Raw genomic sequence first — 17,325 nt, forward strand, 5'->3', positions numbered from 1 at the left:
TATGAGGTATGAGTTCTGACTTACTTCATAGTGAATATGACATACTATGAAATTTTTATTTCAAGCCTTACAAACAACAAGTAATTCATATCTTAAACTTACTATTCAGAGAAATTAATGATTTTTGTTAGTTGAAGATGTTTCAACAACAACAAAAAAGAATTCTTCCACAACCTATTTCTTAGTCTTCTCAATATTTGAAGAATAAATGTTAAGAGTTGTGAGCCTGCTGCTAAACTCTTATTTGCACACTGATCTTCATCTCTTGTTACTTCTGCTTGTTGTCTTCCAAAGTGGCCCAGGAATGTCCCTCTGTTTCTACGCACCCAAGCTTCTGACACCTGCTCCTCCTCTTTTCTCCCATTTGCCTTCCAGATTATGCCAGACAGAATAGTCTCAGAGTAAACCTCACAGAAAGCCACCAGCTAACTGCTTCTCAGAAGTAAGACCAGATGATCGAGCCTGTTGGAACAGGCAGGGTATTTCATAGCTATTTTCTTATAACATTTAGAGAAGTGCTATCTGCCTTATTTGAATTCCACAATGAAACCCATAAAACCCATGGAGCATCACTAAGAACTCTGTGCACTACGTGACACGTTGACATTGACAGACATAGCTTAGTACATCTCTTACTCAATGGCTTCCTATACTACGTCGGGTGTCTTGGCTATATTCTTGGAGCTCTTTCATCTGTGCAGCAGTAACAAAATACTCTCTCCCCCCTTACCTTGCATGACTTGACTTCTACTTTATTTTTAGATCTAAATTATCCCCAGCCTTGAGAGCTGTTTCCCATCAATCCATGTGCTTCAATATTGACATATCCAAGCTATATGCCAGTCTTGCTCTTTACTGGAGCTCATATTAAGAACAGCAATAATAATAGAAGATTTTTTCTTACTCATTAATAAAATGTGTGAGATACATTTATTCTCCAAGTTTAAACTAAAAACATTAAAAGACTAATTGTCAACTCTGTAGGTTTATTCACACTTTTTATATCACGATGAGTTTATGTCATTTTTCAAATGGTTTCTTTTAATGCTTTAAATAATTCCTCATTAAATCTGTCAAGAAGCTAAATAATGGGTTAGTAAAACAGCAGAAATGGGAATGGGTAGAAGCTGAAACAATAAATACATTCAGTTTCTTTTATACGCAGTTCATAAAAAGCACATTTAGAAAGATCTGAGGCATCATGAGATACTTATTCACTAACAGACACACACACATTTCAGAGATTGCAAAAGAGGAAAAGGAAGGTCTTAAAATAAATCATATTTCTGTTGAGATGATTATCCATTTTTTATGAAACCTTAGTTTCTGAAATATATTTCAGATGGTCACAAATACATTTAAACCAAAAATATTTGCAGTATTTTGCAGGAAAACAAGGGCCTGATCCAAAACTTGAAGCTAATGGGAATAACAGCTTAAATAGGCTTTGGAAGAAACAACATAAGGTACAACTGTAAGTTTTCGTAAAAATGCAGGCAGGAAGATACTTATTATTAGAGATACTCAATTTGGTTAAAGATTTCTGGTGAACTTACTCCATACATCACAACAGTCCAAGGAGCTGCTCTATCGGAGAGCTAAAATATCAGTGTGTCTAATTTAAACAGATACTCACTTCTGCTTTGCCTATTTTATGAGATGAGAAGCGCAATATTGAATATTCCTGTATATTTGATGGTAAAAATCAGTAAGTCGTGAAACCACATTAAACCTTGTCATAAAAGAAGATAAAGACAGATGATTTTTGTTATCAACATTTTCAAGAAACTTGAAGTGCTATTTTAGCTAATAGATAACATTGGATTCCAAAGCCCAAAATTTTCACAGAAAGCAAGAAATATCTGGTAACACACCTATAACATATGATGTATCACCTGCATGCCCATATTGTTAGAAATAATCAGGAGTCTAATAAAGATTTACTGGAGAACTTCAGCAAATTATGTTAACATTTAATATTCCAGCTAACAATGAGATCATAACTTGGATATAGAAGGAAAAATGTCAATAACCTTTTGATGAAAATATGCAACAGTAAGGCATGGGTTTCACTGCAATCTTTTTCTTTTTTTTTTTTTTTTTTCCCCAAATCTTTTAACAAAGAGATCTGGATTTCTATTAAAAGAGGTTTTATTTTGTATCCACTTTTTATGTAAGGAAAAATAAAAGTAAGAATTCAATGTAACCCACAGAATTGCAGTGAATTCATGACATAGCAGCTAAATTACGTTGAAGTAGCTAAATTATACTGATAAGCATGAAATGATTTTGGTCTCATCTGTGGCAACTGGAAAGCTAAGTGAAAGAGAGGAAAAGCATAGAGCAAAAAAGTCCTGTTCACAGTGGCACCAAGAGGTAAAAGTACATTTAGCTAGCTGACTTCTTCATCAGTTACAGCCAACTAATGTCCTTGGCAAGGATACTCTTCTTCAAATTCAAAACGGCCTTCACAAGGACAATGTACCATGCTTGAAATGGCATAAACATGTAATGCTCATTAAGCTTTGTTAAATGAGCATATCAGATGCACGACATGGCCCCAAGAGCAAGAAAGTATATACATATATCTGTATATATGCACTAATAACACTCATTAAACAATGGACACTTATATACACAGATATGTCATATTTACAAAAGTCACAGAAAATAGAACAATGCAGAACAAAAAGTGGAACACAGGTAATAATGACTGAATTATCCTTTCTGTGAAGAGCATCATGTTCAGATTAAAACAAACAAACAAAAAAACCCTCTAGCTTTTCAGAACACTGGTAAAAGTCACATAAAATTTGTTTTCTATGGAGAGCAGAGACATGTTACACCAATATTGTATGAGCCTTGCCATAGTTGATTATACAAGCTCGGAGATAACTCAACTAGGGGAAGTAAATAACTGCTTTGAAAACTGATCACAGGATGACCTGATCAGTTATGGAGATCTTCAGTGCATGCTCCTAACAAAATTCAGGCCTCGTCTGATAATATTCCTCAAACAACTTCTTCCATAATAATTTTTAAATAAGCCATGCTTTCTTCACTGTTCAGAGTTCTAACAGTCCTACTGTTTCGAAAGTGAAAGAAGTGTATTAAAAAAGGCAAAGTTTAGGTAACTGAAGTAGTATTTATGGTAGCATGGTTCAGAAATGTCTGAGAAGCGTTGTGATTCTGGTATTTAAGTTCTAAAGCAAAGCTAGAGCCATTTTTTGCGAAATATTTCTAAGCAAGAAAACAAAGCACACAGCTACAGACCATGAGCTTAAGCCCTATTCACCACATACTGAAAGAAGATACAAACTACTATCAAAAACATCTTCCCCTTCCCCCTGCCTTTCCATTTATGTAGGGTGCATGGGTCTTCTCTGTGGACAGCCTCTTCCATTGAGCATCAGCCTGAACCACTCCTGATCATTTTCCCAAACACTGCATCCAAACTGGGAAGGGAAAGCCAGCTTCGTCTCCTACCAAGAGTTTCTACCCATAATATTCTCTTTGAACATATTTTCCGTATCTTCCCACTACTTAAACAATGTGAAAAAGCAGAAACAGAAGCCAAGAATCTTGTCCCATGTGACAACTTCCACAACAATGTTATTTTAAGACATATATAAGAGAAAGGTTGTGCACTTTTGTTTTCACAGTGAATCTACAGAGTATTTCTTAAAAAGCATTTTCCTAAAAAATTACACCTTGAAAGAGCTCAACATATAGTATGAAGAAATGAAAATAGCAGCAGTGGGTGTTGCCCAATCCTTCTGTCAGGAGAGGTTACACAACACCTTGCATTTCCTATAACTCCCTATAATGACTGCTCTACTCAGAAGACCCACTGCTCCTCGTATTGGTAAGACTGTGCATTCCCAGATTTCTAACTTACTCCTCTTAGGTGAAACCACTACCTGTAAAAGGGCAGTTAACAAAGACAACTCTTACGCAATTCCCCTTGTGTCTCAAATTAAAAACTTAACTGAGAGACTTACTAGGACCTCCATATTGGATGACTGAGTTTCTTTCATTGTTTTCCTTCTCAGCTTTAAGAAATAATTTCGACCTTCAGATGGTGCAAATTAGTTCTTGGATAATCTATTAGCATTTATTATCGTATCACTCTATCGGAATTTCCTTCAGCATTACACAAATTCAGCTGAGTTTGATGGTAAGAATGCAAACCATTAAGTAAAAACTAGTTATTTGTATCAAATTGTTAATCATTTTTGATTTGAATATAACAGAGCTACAGTGGAAATTAGTCTTGGATGATTTTCTGTTAAGATATACATATACTTTTAATTAAGTACAAGAAGTGATGGTCTGAGTGCTTGAGCAGTTGCACTATTATATGGCACTCCTTGAGCTGTCTTTATCTCCCATATTAGTCTCTTCTCAGGAGAAGTAAAAGCTATTCTGTAAAACAGCCTTGAAAGACATCTGAAAATCAAGCAAACTTTCATGTTTAATGTGTTTTATGGAAAGAACAGTTCTCCAAAATTTACTGTCAAAAGCCATTAAAAGTGGCTTTTATTTTTACAAGCTTTAGAAACACCATTCTATGAAATGGTCTTGCAAAAATGGAAAAAAAAATTAAAAAAATCTAAAACCTACAGAACAAAAACTGAAGTAAATCAAGATAGTTCTGTAGAAACTTGATAGGCTAAACCAGGTTGTGTCAGCAAACATGAGAACTCAGATAGGCTATAGATTTGAGAGGAATGTGTCACACATTTTCTTTCTTTTTCTACTTCCGTAGAGTAAAATATTGGACTGTACACAAATCTTCAACCAGAATTGGGGAATTTTAAATTCAACTTTGAGAATTCCCATCCTAAAGTAACAGATAGAAAAAAAAGAAGAAAAAAAAACAACTAACTAGTATCAAGGCACTTATAGTAGTCTTTTTCTGTCTTGTTCTTTTGCTGAAGAAGTCAGGAGAAGCGTATTTCATTTTTCTGACTGTAAGATAATAGGAGATATCTACTGACTTTGTTTTCAAGCCCTGTATACGAAAATTTGGAAAGATTTTGAATACAACTGCAATGAAAGGTCATTTTTAATGCAGTGTTAAACAATGCCAAAACCAGCTTTTTTCTTTATGCCCTGAATTCTTCAGGTAATCGTGAAAAAAGCAACGTGCGAAAGTAGGCTGGAATTCTGTTGGACAAATACAGGCTGGATCTCTCTATCAGAAGAATAAAGATTTTGATGTGTAAAAATACATGTTAATAACAGAAGGGAAAAAGAAATGCACGGCAGAACTATATGCATACCATTACCTAGGGTATTACCTAGAGGAAATGAAGTGCGATACTTTGGAAATGGATGAGTGATATATTTAGCCACAGTGGTTAGCAGCCATTAATTCAATTAGACAGCCCAGATAAGGTCATATTGCCACAGCTTGATGTCAGATGGACACACGTGCTGATTCAAAGTTGAGGGCAGTCAAGGGGAAATCAAGTAAGAAATTACTCTCTTGAAAGGCCCTTAGTTTAGCTTCAGTAGTGAGTCTTCAGGGCTTTATGAGTGATTCTTCATGCCAGGATCTACCTCTGAAGAAAGCAGCTTTCTGGCTCTTAGTCTCCATCAAATGCATTCCCACCTACAGCCTTGCAGTCCCCAGTACTAGGAGCTAATGAAAAGATAGCAAATCACACATATCGTGTGGCTGAAATCTTCAGAGGATGGAAACCTTTCACAGCTTTAAAAAACAAAATTAAAACCCAACACAATTAATTTTGTCCTGATTCATTCTCCCTCCCACTCCTAGCGTATGAGTTTGGACATAGTTCTTTTGCCATTTCTGTGATGAAGAAGAATCATAGAACAGCTTAAGTTAGAAGAGACTTGTAAGGATCATTGAGTCCAACTCCTGGCTCCAGACAGGACCACTCAAAAATTAGACCATTTGTCTGAAAGGATTGTCCAGATGTTTCTTGCACTCTGGCAACCTCAGTGCCATAGAAAACCCACCCAAGAAGGTGGGAGTTGTTACTTTGCTTGTTTGTTTTACTGCATATATCATCTGGAAAAATAAATTCTCTGTTACAAGCAGGCATTTTAAACATTCCCTAAAGGCAGCAGAATACCATCTTTTACTGTTCCTTTTACCTTCAGGAAAAAAAGATAACTAGACAGAACACATAAAATCCTACTTAGTGTCTTACTCCTTTGGTCTTTTAATAACCTTCCAGGAATTGGCAAGACTGATGCTGATCCTCATCCTGATTCTGACATGGGCTTTGCTGAGAATGGAATTGGAGTGCTCAAAATAAATCACTGGTTTGAACCTGTCAGGCTCACCTGTCAGGATGCCTGGCTGAGACCAAGTCCATGTAATGGAATACAGTTTTGACAAATGCAGTCAGAAAGCTGACTATTTTATGATCACAAGGGAAACTGTGACATAAATCAGTAGCACTGTCTCAAGCCTCTTCACTTAAAAAGATGTACCTAAGGTGTCAGATGAGACTCTAAACAAATATATTTTCAAGGCAATTCTACTTTTCAAGCTGCTTTATCCCTTGGCCTCTGTTACCGCAAGAAGTCAGAAAGACTGTGCCAGTGTTTCTCACTCTGTTGGCCTGTGAATCTGTGATGCTCTGAGAGACATTAGATGGTGGTCCACAAAAATGGGGACAAAAATTTAATGCATAAAGAAAGTCAGGACCTAGAGTTCCATATTCAAAGATCACATCTTTTACAATGTAATGTAAAATTTATATATTTATTACTAACAATTTTGCAGAACAGTAAATAATTTGTCTTATCTGTTGAGCAGTCTTCTTTTTAAATCATTGCTTCTTCTAACCATCAAAGAGCAGATCCGATACAGAGGTCACATGTCTTCACACAAAGGTCATCAAGTCCTTGGATTAAACACCATTTTTCCTTGGCCTGATGGTCTCTTGTAAATTGTACATTAGAAGTACAATTAGAAATAGAGGTCTTGTAAAACATATGGTAGAAGATTGCCATCTGAGGGTCTACTTCCTTCCACTTCCTCACAAAAGCTCTGTACCTTTTATTTTACAAATTTTTAAGTCTTTGCTTTTTCCTACCCACCCTTTTCCTCACAGGAACCAGCTCTTCAATTTACTTATTGCACCACTCCTTAGCAGAAACAGTAACTGCAGTTTTACACTTGTCCTTATGAGTGTTACGAGTATTACCGGCATGGCACTACTCAAAGGTGGTATGATATTTATGGCACTGAGACATAACATACTCTAGGGTATTGCTCAGCTTTCTGGAATAGGTATTTACTTTAGCAGAAAGCACTTCATGGATTTTAGCTTTTACATATTCTACTTCTGCTTTTTGTGTATAAGAAATCTCAGAACTCTAAATGAAAAAGATGTGCATAGTTGCAGGCTAAAAGTTCTGCACAGGCACAGAAGAAAAGTAGTTATTACTTTGTCAGGAGAAAGATGTCACAACCTTTGAAATGACTTTCAGATTGGATTTCCTTTTGCACACTGTTCTAAGCAGATACTACAGTTTGGCAGGAAAGGAGGAGCAAAAGCTTCCTGCGAAGATAACACTTCACAACTCAGTTTATATAAGCTAGATCTTCTGAGTTTGACATTACACCTTAGAAAAACCTGACTGAATACTGCAGTGTGGGCAGGAGATGGACAATGCCAGCAACTCCATCCTTAGTCCTCATCCCTCTGACTTCTCTGTCTTGTTCAGTCTGAGTCTCCTTTGATGACTATCAACATAGCCAAGCACCACCTAAGCACAAGGGTGCAGCCTCTGTGGATGCCAGCAGGACTGCACCCATGTATTCCTCAGTGGGACTTCCCCCACTGCATTTGGAACCAGTTTGGGCCACAGCTGGCAGAATGTCAGCTCCTGCTACAGGTGACACAGGAGAAGACATTTTGCTGTTCAAGTCGCAAGAAGGTACCCAAATTAGATTGCATCTGCAGTGCCGGGAGGGTCCCCTGCTCTGCTAACCACTCAGCACCACATGCACCCAAGGAAAAAATGTTTACCTGGTGTGGCCACAGTTAACCTTTTTTCCTTGCTGAGACGGTGCCCATGGATGAATTCACTCATGGAAGGGGGACCCCTCAGAAGATATGATTCTGTGGAGGCGGGATGAGGGGGGGCTCTTAATAATTTCTGGAGGTAGGTCCCTGAAGTCCTGGGATGGCTCTGATCACAAAGGGAAGGTGAGAATAGTCTTGCAGGAGATCCAAGAAAAATACATATGGAAACAAAAGAGTTTTACTTTAATTACCTTTCAAAACCTCATCAATGACAATATTATGTTAATTTGCTTAATAGGTAAAAACCAACTACTGTTGCCATCCCGTGTCATTTCCATGGCAGAGCACCTTGACTGCACTGGAAATCAAATTAGGGGAGGAGGAGATGAGGTTGACTTATATCTCAGCATCCCGGAGTTGATACATACAAGGCTCCCAGAATGTTCTCTTATTTTTGCATTGTGACTAGAACATATAAGAAAAATGAACAATTATCTAGGACTTCTCTAGCAGAGTCCTTTTTGTCTTCAGAACCATGGAGATTCCCACAGCTACAGAGCTTTGGCAGGACAGTCACAAGACAAGACGAGAACTCACTGCTTAAGCAGCAAAATATTTGCATTAGGCTATGAATGGCAGCCATCCCCCTTCAAAAGGTTGCTTGCTCCTATGCAGAAAAATTGATCAGAGTGAACACATCCATATTCTTTTTGCACTGATGAAAAGCAAGTGAGCATCAGAGCTTAACAAAGAGATGCAACTTCTTTTGTGTTAAGCACTGAAATGCTCATACAGAACAATTCTTTTAGATTTCAGATGCTCATTATGAAAAATCTTAAGGGAAACTTAAGGAAGGGTTGTTAAAGAAAATATATTTACACTAATATTAAAGACACACAAGATGCACCGAGACACCAACACAATATAATGCAAAACACCGCATTAAGAAGGAGGAAATAACATTGTGAGTAGGTGGACCAGAACCACATGTTGCCAGGCTTTGAATTCTGTATTCATATGTTCCCCACCTCCTTCTCCCCACTCAAATATAAAAAAGAAAAGAAAACCAAAAATAGAATGCTTACAATTCAGTGAACGACTTTAATGAAAGTCTGGACACTGCACTGTACTATAAAGATCACTGCATGCATACCTTTTCCTCTGAGTGCCACTGCTGACCAGTAAGTTTGGCTGCTGTGGGCCCTGACTATGCAGGAGGAAAGTGTCTATGGTTGGCACGGTGGCTGATGCCTCCTCACTTACTTTAGGGCTGCCGATCTTGCTCTTTCCAAGCTTGCCTTTGCTGCGTCGGGACTGCTCATGGTCAAACTCTAAATCTTCCAGTCGTTGGGTAAGGGCAAGTTTTTGCTGGATAGCCATGCGCAACAGAGAGTTTAGGGTCTTCTTCTCATCCTCTGCAGCTGCCAGCTGCCTTTGCATCTCATCCAGCTGCGTGACGTACTCATCACACCTGGGAAAACAAACAAGGCAGAAATCTGGGGAGCTGATCCAAGAGCCAACCCTAAAGTGATCGTAATTCCAGACCTCAGTTATAGAGGCAGATTCAGATCCAAGCTTTTGCTGAACCAAATTCTGGAAGCAGAGAGCCTGTATTCTTGTCCTGCTGAATAAATTTGGACTTGGATCTGAACGCCAGTACTTCTCAATCAGCAGTAAAACCTGTATCTATAATGATAATAATGACAATGTAATATGTTTCTAATCAGTTAGGTAAACATTGGATCTCTGAGACAGATTTTGAAACAAAACCACCTCCTTATAATTTCGTTAGCATTTAGGATCAAATGCAGTTTAGTCCTGCTTTAAACATTGATTCAGTAAAATGAATAGGAAGAGCAAGGCATTTTAGAATGGTCTTAGTGACTTTCTGAAGTGAAATAGTTACAATTCATTAAAATTGGAAACATCCAATCAATAACAATGGTAGATGCATGCCATCAGTGAAACGATTCGCAGCTAGCAACACTGTCTGATCATCAGACAGTCGTGGCAATATCTAAGGACTTTTTATATGAAATAATGCATCTTTCATCAAATCTCCTCCCCACATCTTACCTGTGTAAATTTAAATAACTTTCCTATGTAATTACCACAACATACTGGATGAGGATTTAACTTTATCATTACCATTCACAGAAAATAAGGAAAGAAAAGCGTGTTAGTTTTACTTCTCAGAATATGTGAACCAATAAACTTTGTGAATTATTGCAAATGGAGTGATTGCATTTATTTATTTATTTATTTATTTTTGTAACCTTAAACTTCTCTTTGGGAAACAGAAGCAAAACATACGCAAAACTTCACACTTCTCCTTGTCACACGCACACACACATGGCACTCTCCTTTTGAATAACATAGGCACTTTAACTCAAAGAAAAATGGTTATGCCAGCCGTAATTTCAATTATAGTTTCAGTATTACCTTTCTCCTACAGGACCTTAACAAGCATGACTGTATATAAGCCCTGAGGTAGAGAGAGATTTCTAAAACACTGTTTGACTTCAAGTGCACTTGCACATCTACTTCTGTTGCAGGCTATGAGATCTTGGCCAGAGTTGTTGATGAAACATGAAAATGAAACAAACATTCTGGAAATTAAATTCATTTGAAATAGGAACTACTATAAGGTCTGAGCTGTCAGAGTTTTAAAGATTCAATCATGTAACCAAATGGATCATCCTGTATCAATTTTTCATTCTCTCCTGCTTTCCTCTATTTCAAGAGGACACTTCTTTTCAAATACATTTTCTGTTGAGAATTACAATAAAGAAGTGACATCTGCAACAACACCTGTAGCACTGTACCACTGGAGGAACAAATTGCCTTGCTTTAGAATGCCCAGAAGCATCCTAAAAATTTTTTTCTTTTTGGAAGAGGTCTGTTTTTTTCCTCAGGCCTCAGGATGTTCTTGTATCTAGAAATCTGCTTTGCGAAACAGCATAACTGAACAGTTAACATAACTTCCATGAATATGGACAGTACTGAAGCAGACTTAGACAAACTTGCTGTGAACTCTTAACAGGATGGCCTTAGAAACCTGGATGAATTAAATGCTGTTAGCTGGCCTTACTCTCAAGATAAAAACAATTCCGTAAATAAAAAATTCTAATTCTAATTGTTCTCATTAACTGCATGCCCTTTCTAGAAGTCTTCCCATAATAGCAATCCAGCATTCTTGGCAGTTCACTGCAGTGTTTGGGTGGTTCCAGTCATCTGACCTCCACCACGACACGAAGTTTCCTATTATTTTGCCCAAACATGTGGGCCATTGTCGCTGTGCGGGTTGCTCAAGAATACATATTTTTTGAGAAACAGCATTCAGAAAGGGTAAACCTAAATCAAACAACTGAAGGCCATAATTAACTTTAGAAACCATTGAATTAACAGCCTGAGATCTCCTTGAAGTCTGCAGCAACAAAGGTTATTCCATATAGTGGGAGGTAGCTACTGCCTGCAGCCATGGCATTTCCCTGCAATAAAATAATCCCTGCTATATCCCCGCGAGTAAGGGATAAAAATAGAAGTGTTTCCAATTTAAAAAGAAAAAAAACTTTACATGTTCATATTGCCTTTTGCCCCATGTATTTTATAAACATTAGTGAAGTCTCAAGTCATAAAGAGGAAGAAAAAGTTAGGAGCTATTAAGAGAAATTACTTCTGACACAGTGCAGAGCAGTGCAGAGCAGGCAGGGCTCCAGAGCTCTGAATGGGCCTTTTAAAAGAGCTCAAGAGATAGTGAATAACAGAAATTACATTACATCTTCCTACACAGAATCATAGAACAGTTTGGATTGGAACAGGCCTTAATATCATCCTGTTCCAACTCCTTTGCCACTTGCAAGGACACCTCCCACTCGACCAGGTTGCTCAAAGCCCCATCCAGCCAGGCCTTGAATGCCTCCAGGTAGGGACCACCCACATCAGAGCTCTTTCCCAGTTTGTGCCTTGTCCTGTGATGGGTGTAAAATGCAACTGACTAGTAAATAACACTGTTGTCTTGTATGCTGGTCTACTTATCATGGGCACACAAGTCAAGGTTTCTTCTATTTCTCACTTCTTTTGTCTCAGAAAGGAAGCAGACAAATGCATAGACCTGCTTATTTCGTATAAACTAACACATGAGGAATGTAAACCGAATAACGAGTCAGGCCTAGGCATAATTGAGGTCACATAAATCTTAGCAGAGCTTCAGCTAAACCCAGAGACACTGTCAATGACATATCTCTGCTCTGCCAATGTAAGCATAATTCTCTTCTACTTATAAATGCTTTCTCCTTCAGGATAGCTCTAGGATCTGTCCATACTTCCTAGTCCATCTCTTAAGCACACGTTTTCTCTAATTGTAAATCATAAGAAAATCTCTTGATGGACAGAGAATAAAATCAGTGCATGCAGCATCAGGAGTGTGACGTATTTCTTGCTCTCTCTTTAAGAGAGTCTCTAAGATGCGAAAACAAATTTATGTAGGGACTTGGTAAAATTAGCTTCCGATTCCCTCCCAACAGGAAAAGCGGGAAAGGCTCACACAGTTTTTCTGTTGTGGGAGAAACAGCACAGAACATAAGCAGACTGGGAGTCTGATGGGCAACATATTGCCCACATATCAAGCAGGAATTTAAACTCTGCTCTGCCAGCTCCACACAACCCACCAGCACACAGCCACGGCAGATTACTTCTACAGCAGAATTTGCAGCAGCAGGGTTAATACACCATTAAAATGCACCAATGGAACTGCTGATATGAAAGAGACTCCATCAGTGGAGTCTACTGCATGCCCCCAAAACTGTATCACAGTTGACTTTAAAAACCAAAATATTTATAATGCCTGAAAGTGAACAATTATAGTGTAACATTAGCTGTTCTTCTCAGCTAAGATAAATTTTATTTCTGCTGTTAATTTCAACATCTCAACCTTCTCCAGGTCTCTAAGCTTTCCAAATAGATTACGAGAAGGGCCTAGAAAACTGACCCTCTTTCACCTGTAAGTCTGTTGAATTTATGTGGTTTCATGATTCAAGAGAAGTGTATGGGGAAAAGGGAGCTTGAACTGTGGTGAGGACCTCTTTGACATCCTTGGCAGCTCTGAAGTAAATTCAGAAAGGGATAAAGGCTAATGAAGACAGAAGGAGGAAGCTGTAGAGATCAGGACCACAGAGACATGGATTAGGAAACAAACAGTCCATGCAAATAAAAAGATCAAAAGAAGAGGTACAAGCTGGACAGAATGACTTTGGAGTTGAGGAAGAGCAGAAAGGAAGAAAGTACTCAAAGATTGAAGAATGTACAAGTATCAGGGAAAATCATGGAAAAAGGAATGCTCCTGCCCTCCACATAATGAAGCTTTGGAGAACACTGTAATCTTTGTTATTCAAATCAGTCATCTGTGCTATTCTCTCCTTATAACATGGCATGAACTTCATTCAGTGCATGTGATGAAGAAAGCATAAAGTTCAGCACCAGAATGAACATCCATTCAGGGGTCAAATGAACAGAAAGGAAGAGATTATTAAACAGAAGGTTTCGTAATCAACCTTCATTGGTCAATCAAGCAGCATATACAATCATTTTCAGATCTATAATACAGCTCTATTCTCAGAGGGATGTTCTCCCTACAACAAAAATTGAGAAGTAAGTACTACATGATGTAAGATTACCGTGGAAACAACTGTTTTACTTAACAAGAGTAAACAACTGTTTTTTTTTTCTGTTTTGTTTTTTAATGAATGTTGCTACTGAATCAAATGTTACTGCATGGAGAATCTTACATTCTTCTATTTCCAAACAGATTCATCTTCTTGAATGAACATCTACAGCAGATCATGGCTTTGTCATTTAAACAGATGATATTCCAAATGAAATATTCAGAATGAGCCAATGATTTGAACATTTAGATAAACTGATTTTGTTATGAGGGTGAACACATCACAAAGTAGGGAAGGAAAAGTAATATTTTATAATATCTTATAGAAAAATCTATAGGATCCCAGTGATGTGCAATATTTTTCAATGAGTGAGTAACTTTTCATCTCTGCCCCTAGAAAACACTGTGCAAAAGTTATGATCTCAAGGGCCGAGATAAATTCCATAGGCTATGCAGTGTGCTTTCAATCACAACTGCATGGAGTTTACAAACAGCGGTCGATAATTTGTGTGAGTTTTTTCTCTACTAATATTAGACACCTATAAAGTGGAAATCAATAACTCAGCAAGTCACTCAGATTCCCTTTATAGTTTGTAGAAGAGAAACAGAAGTTTAATTACAGCCCACATAAGACATTTAGAATAGGCATATAGATGGATGGCACTATTTAAGCTTCATTCTCATGGAAAATAAGACACTGTCTCCTGCCAGCTTTAGGATATGTGTGTTCTGTCTGGCAAAAGTGTTCAGTCAGGATGCCCAAATGGGATAAGAAGCATTCAGCACACCAACAGCCTAACATCCTCTTTAAGTAACAACTTTCAGATCTTTCCAAACTTGTTTTATCTTGCAGGTTAATGATATAGGCTCCACATAAGTCCCTTGTTTGCGTTACGCTCAAGATGCTAGCTCTCTCCTCAGGGCTTAGTAGCCCTCCAGGTAGTTGTACAAAGTTAGTACATTTGTGTAACTCTTAGAATAATGAGTTTGTAAACAAAGTCAACAAACATATTCTTAAAACACACACAGAAGTTTGCTTTCCTGAAGACAATCTCTAGATGTCAATGAAATGAACAGAGCTACCTTGGTTCACTTCACCTGATGAGTTGGTTCTTCATTTCCATTATGGCACTACACGTACTCTTCCAACGATGAACCTATGATGAATTTGTACACAGCACCAAAGTCATGGCATGCAAATGGCCCCTCCTCCATTTTTCCATCTCTCCCAGATGCTGCTGCTACTGTCACCAAGCAACAAAGGACCAAAAAAGGCTGGAAGAGGTGAGATGGCACCTATGTACTACAAGAGAGCGCTGGGGAGATGTTGGCATGAGGCACGAAGTCTTACTGCTTAGAGATTAAAGTTCAAGCAAGAAATCTGCACTGCATTTAATCATAATGGGGAAAAAAAATCATGACATAAACAGAAAAATTTTCTGAGGTTACTACTATCTCATTTGTGTGTTAAGAATTTTTTGATGGAATCACCGGATCTTCAAATACAAATTATTTGTAGGTAATTTTTACAAAGCAGCTAAAAACAAAGGCTCTTCTGAGTGTGGCAGAATGAAAGAAGAGAGATGATTAATTACTGCCCTGTCAGGAGGAACTATGCTACAGAAGATAAGTGAAACTTTGATCCTGTGAAGAGAATTAATAAATTGAATAATACAGCTGGAGAAAATAAGAGTTCATGCTGGAATGTGAAATTGCAATGGCCTTAGAATTATTAGCGCTGGATTACAGCACAGGCTGGTTGATGAAATAGATTTTTCCAGTGGTAAGTAATAAATCTCATGATAATGAAAACACAGGATTCTGAAGATCATCATTATCCACACGACAGCTTTACACGATCGAATCATGGCATACTTCTGAATATGAGTATCAGCCATATAAATCTACTGTTTGATTTCCACTTAAAAAAGCCCTATAAATGCAAATAGACTGGAGACTGATATTGGCAGTTATAACACCTTATTCAAGGTTGCATTGACATTGCTATTCTCCAGCCCTATTTTCAAAGACGTGCTTCTCAGTATCACTTGAAAGCTTGCATGTTTTTCACAGCGTGCACTGTAAGACTCATTCACCTTCATCCAGCAAATCCCTGACCTTGCAAAAAATAATTTCTGTTTCTCCTCTTACGCACCCAACATCCATAGCTAAGTCTGCTCCTATTTAGCACACTTACTTTTACAGTGTTGAGGCAGACGGTGAAATCACTTCCCTTACCTGGTTGCAAACATTGCTCTCAAGGATGAGAAGGTTGCCGCATCCTCCTTCAAAGCCTTCAGCTCATTTCGTAGTTTGGTCATGGTTTCAGTCACCATAGCTTTTTCATTTTCGTACTTATTCTTCAGATTGGCTAATGCCACTTCAGCTGTCTGAAAACATAGACAAGGGTATTTGCTTATCACACAGACATCTGATAACAGCTAAGATGGTGCCCTTTCATGCTGTCTTTAAGTTGTACTCCAGGGGTGTCCAATCATCGGCCTGTGGCCTGCACATGGCCTGGCCCAGCCCATCCTGTGGCTGCTCCCTGCCCCACACCATCATGGCAGTGGCTCTTGCCCACCAAGAGGCTCAGCTCAGCCCCAGGCATGCACCCACTGCTCAGCAACAACCAAACATTGGTGTCTGATTGGCACTGTGTGGGCTGAAACCAGGGCAAGAGGAAGGCACAGTGCAGCACTAACTCAAGTCATGGCAAATAATTTTATGCATTTCGATACATTGGCTAAACACAGTCCTGTGAACAGTGAGCAAAATGCAGCCATGCTTTCCATTTTGATAGAAGATGAGAATAGGTTTCAAGAGTGCTGAAAAAATAATCAAATTTTTGGTATATTTGTGACTGTTTTCAAGAGACATAAATACATCACCTGCAAATTTTGAAATGGAATGTATTGAGTTGCAATCAGATGTTCACATCAAAGAAAAATCTGATCATGTCTCTCTACTCAACTTTTATAGGCCCTATCCCACCAGAGAAAGATATCCCTCGCTTCATGTTCACACCTTGTTCATGTCATCGCTTTTTGGCATTATGTACATTTGTGAACAACTGCTTTTAGGGAAGAGTAAAATTTCACCAAAAATCTCCGCTGAGCACCTTGAGAACTCACTAAGAATTACAACCACTGCCATTGAACCAGACCAATGTATTATTTTCACAAGAACAAGGTCAAATATCCCACTAGTTCCATGTTCATCTTGCTTTTTTTTTTTCCTTCTCCAATGTTTTACTTAAAAAATCTAAAAAAATAAGTTTTCTTAGTTGTATACATTAACTACATTATGTATGTGATATGTAGCCCAAGACAACTCCTCTCAATGCAGCCCAGGCACATTGAAAGGTTGGACGCCCATGTTGAGTTCCATGAAGCCAGGGAAAGGAGAAAGCAGTTGAATGCACAAAGCCAGTCCTAATGAGCAGTCTACAACTTGAAACCTTAAATTTCTGTGCAAAACCATGCAGCTGTATGCTGAGGGCTCAGACAAGTGATCAAGTAACTGCAGCTTGAGGAGTTGCTAACACATTTCTGGTTTGCAGTAAAGCACCAAGTGTGTCTGACCATGCTGCTAAGGCATGTTAGACTCAGCCTTTGTAGCTGAGGGCTGGCCTGATGTGGTTTTCTTCAT

At 38.3% G+C, this 17,325-nt stretch overlaps 1 protein-coding gene across 6 annotated transcripts in view; it reads right to left on the reverse strand.

Moving 5' to 3' along the window:
• BICD1 (BICD cargo adaptor 1) overlaps window positions 1-17,325 on the reverse strand; it is a 169,527-nt gene that overhangs the window by 16,915 nt on the left and 135,287 nt on the right. For 2 of the 6 annotated variants that reach the window (XM_042889738.1, XM_042889739.1), the window contains exons 6-8: window positions 15,913-16,064; window positions 9,166-9,483; window positions 8,016-8,206 (exon numbers count right to left, since the gene is read on the reverse strand). In XM_042889738.1, the coding sequence (XP_042745672.1) occupies window positions 8,016-8,206; window positions 9,166-9,483; window positions 15,913-16,064 (661 nt within the window). Of the gene's footprint in view, window positions 1-8,015; window positions 8,207-9,165; window positions 9,484-15,912; window positions 16,065-17,325 lie in introns of those variants that run through there. The other 4 variants (XM_042889743.1, XM_042889741.1, XM_042889740.1 and 1 more) reach the window with 3 other exon arrangements.

This window comes from Lagopus leucura, unplaced genomic scaffold, assembly GCF_019238085.1.
Source record: "Lagopus leucura isolate 7727_CA_CO unplaced genomic scaffold, USGS_WTPT01 Super-Scaffold_100159, whole genome shotgun sequence".
In the NCBI taxonomy this organism is placed as follows: domain Eukaryota; kingdom Metazoa; phylum Chordata; class Aves; order Galliformes; family Phasianidae; genus Lagopus; species Lagopus leucura.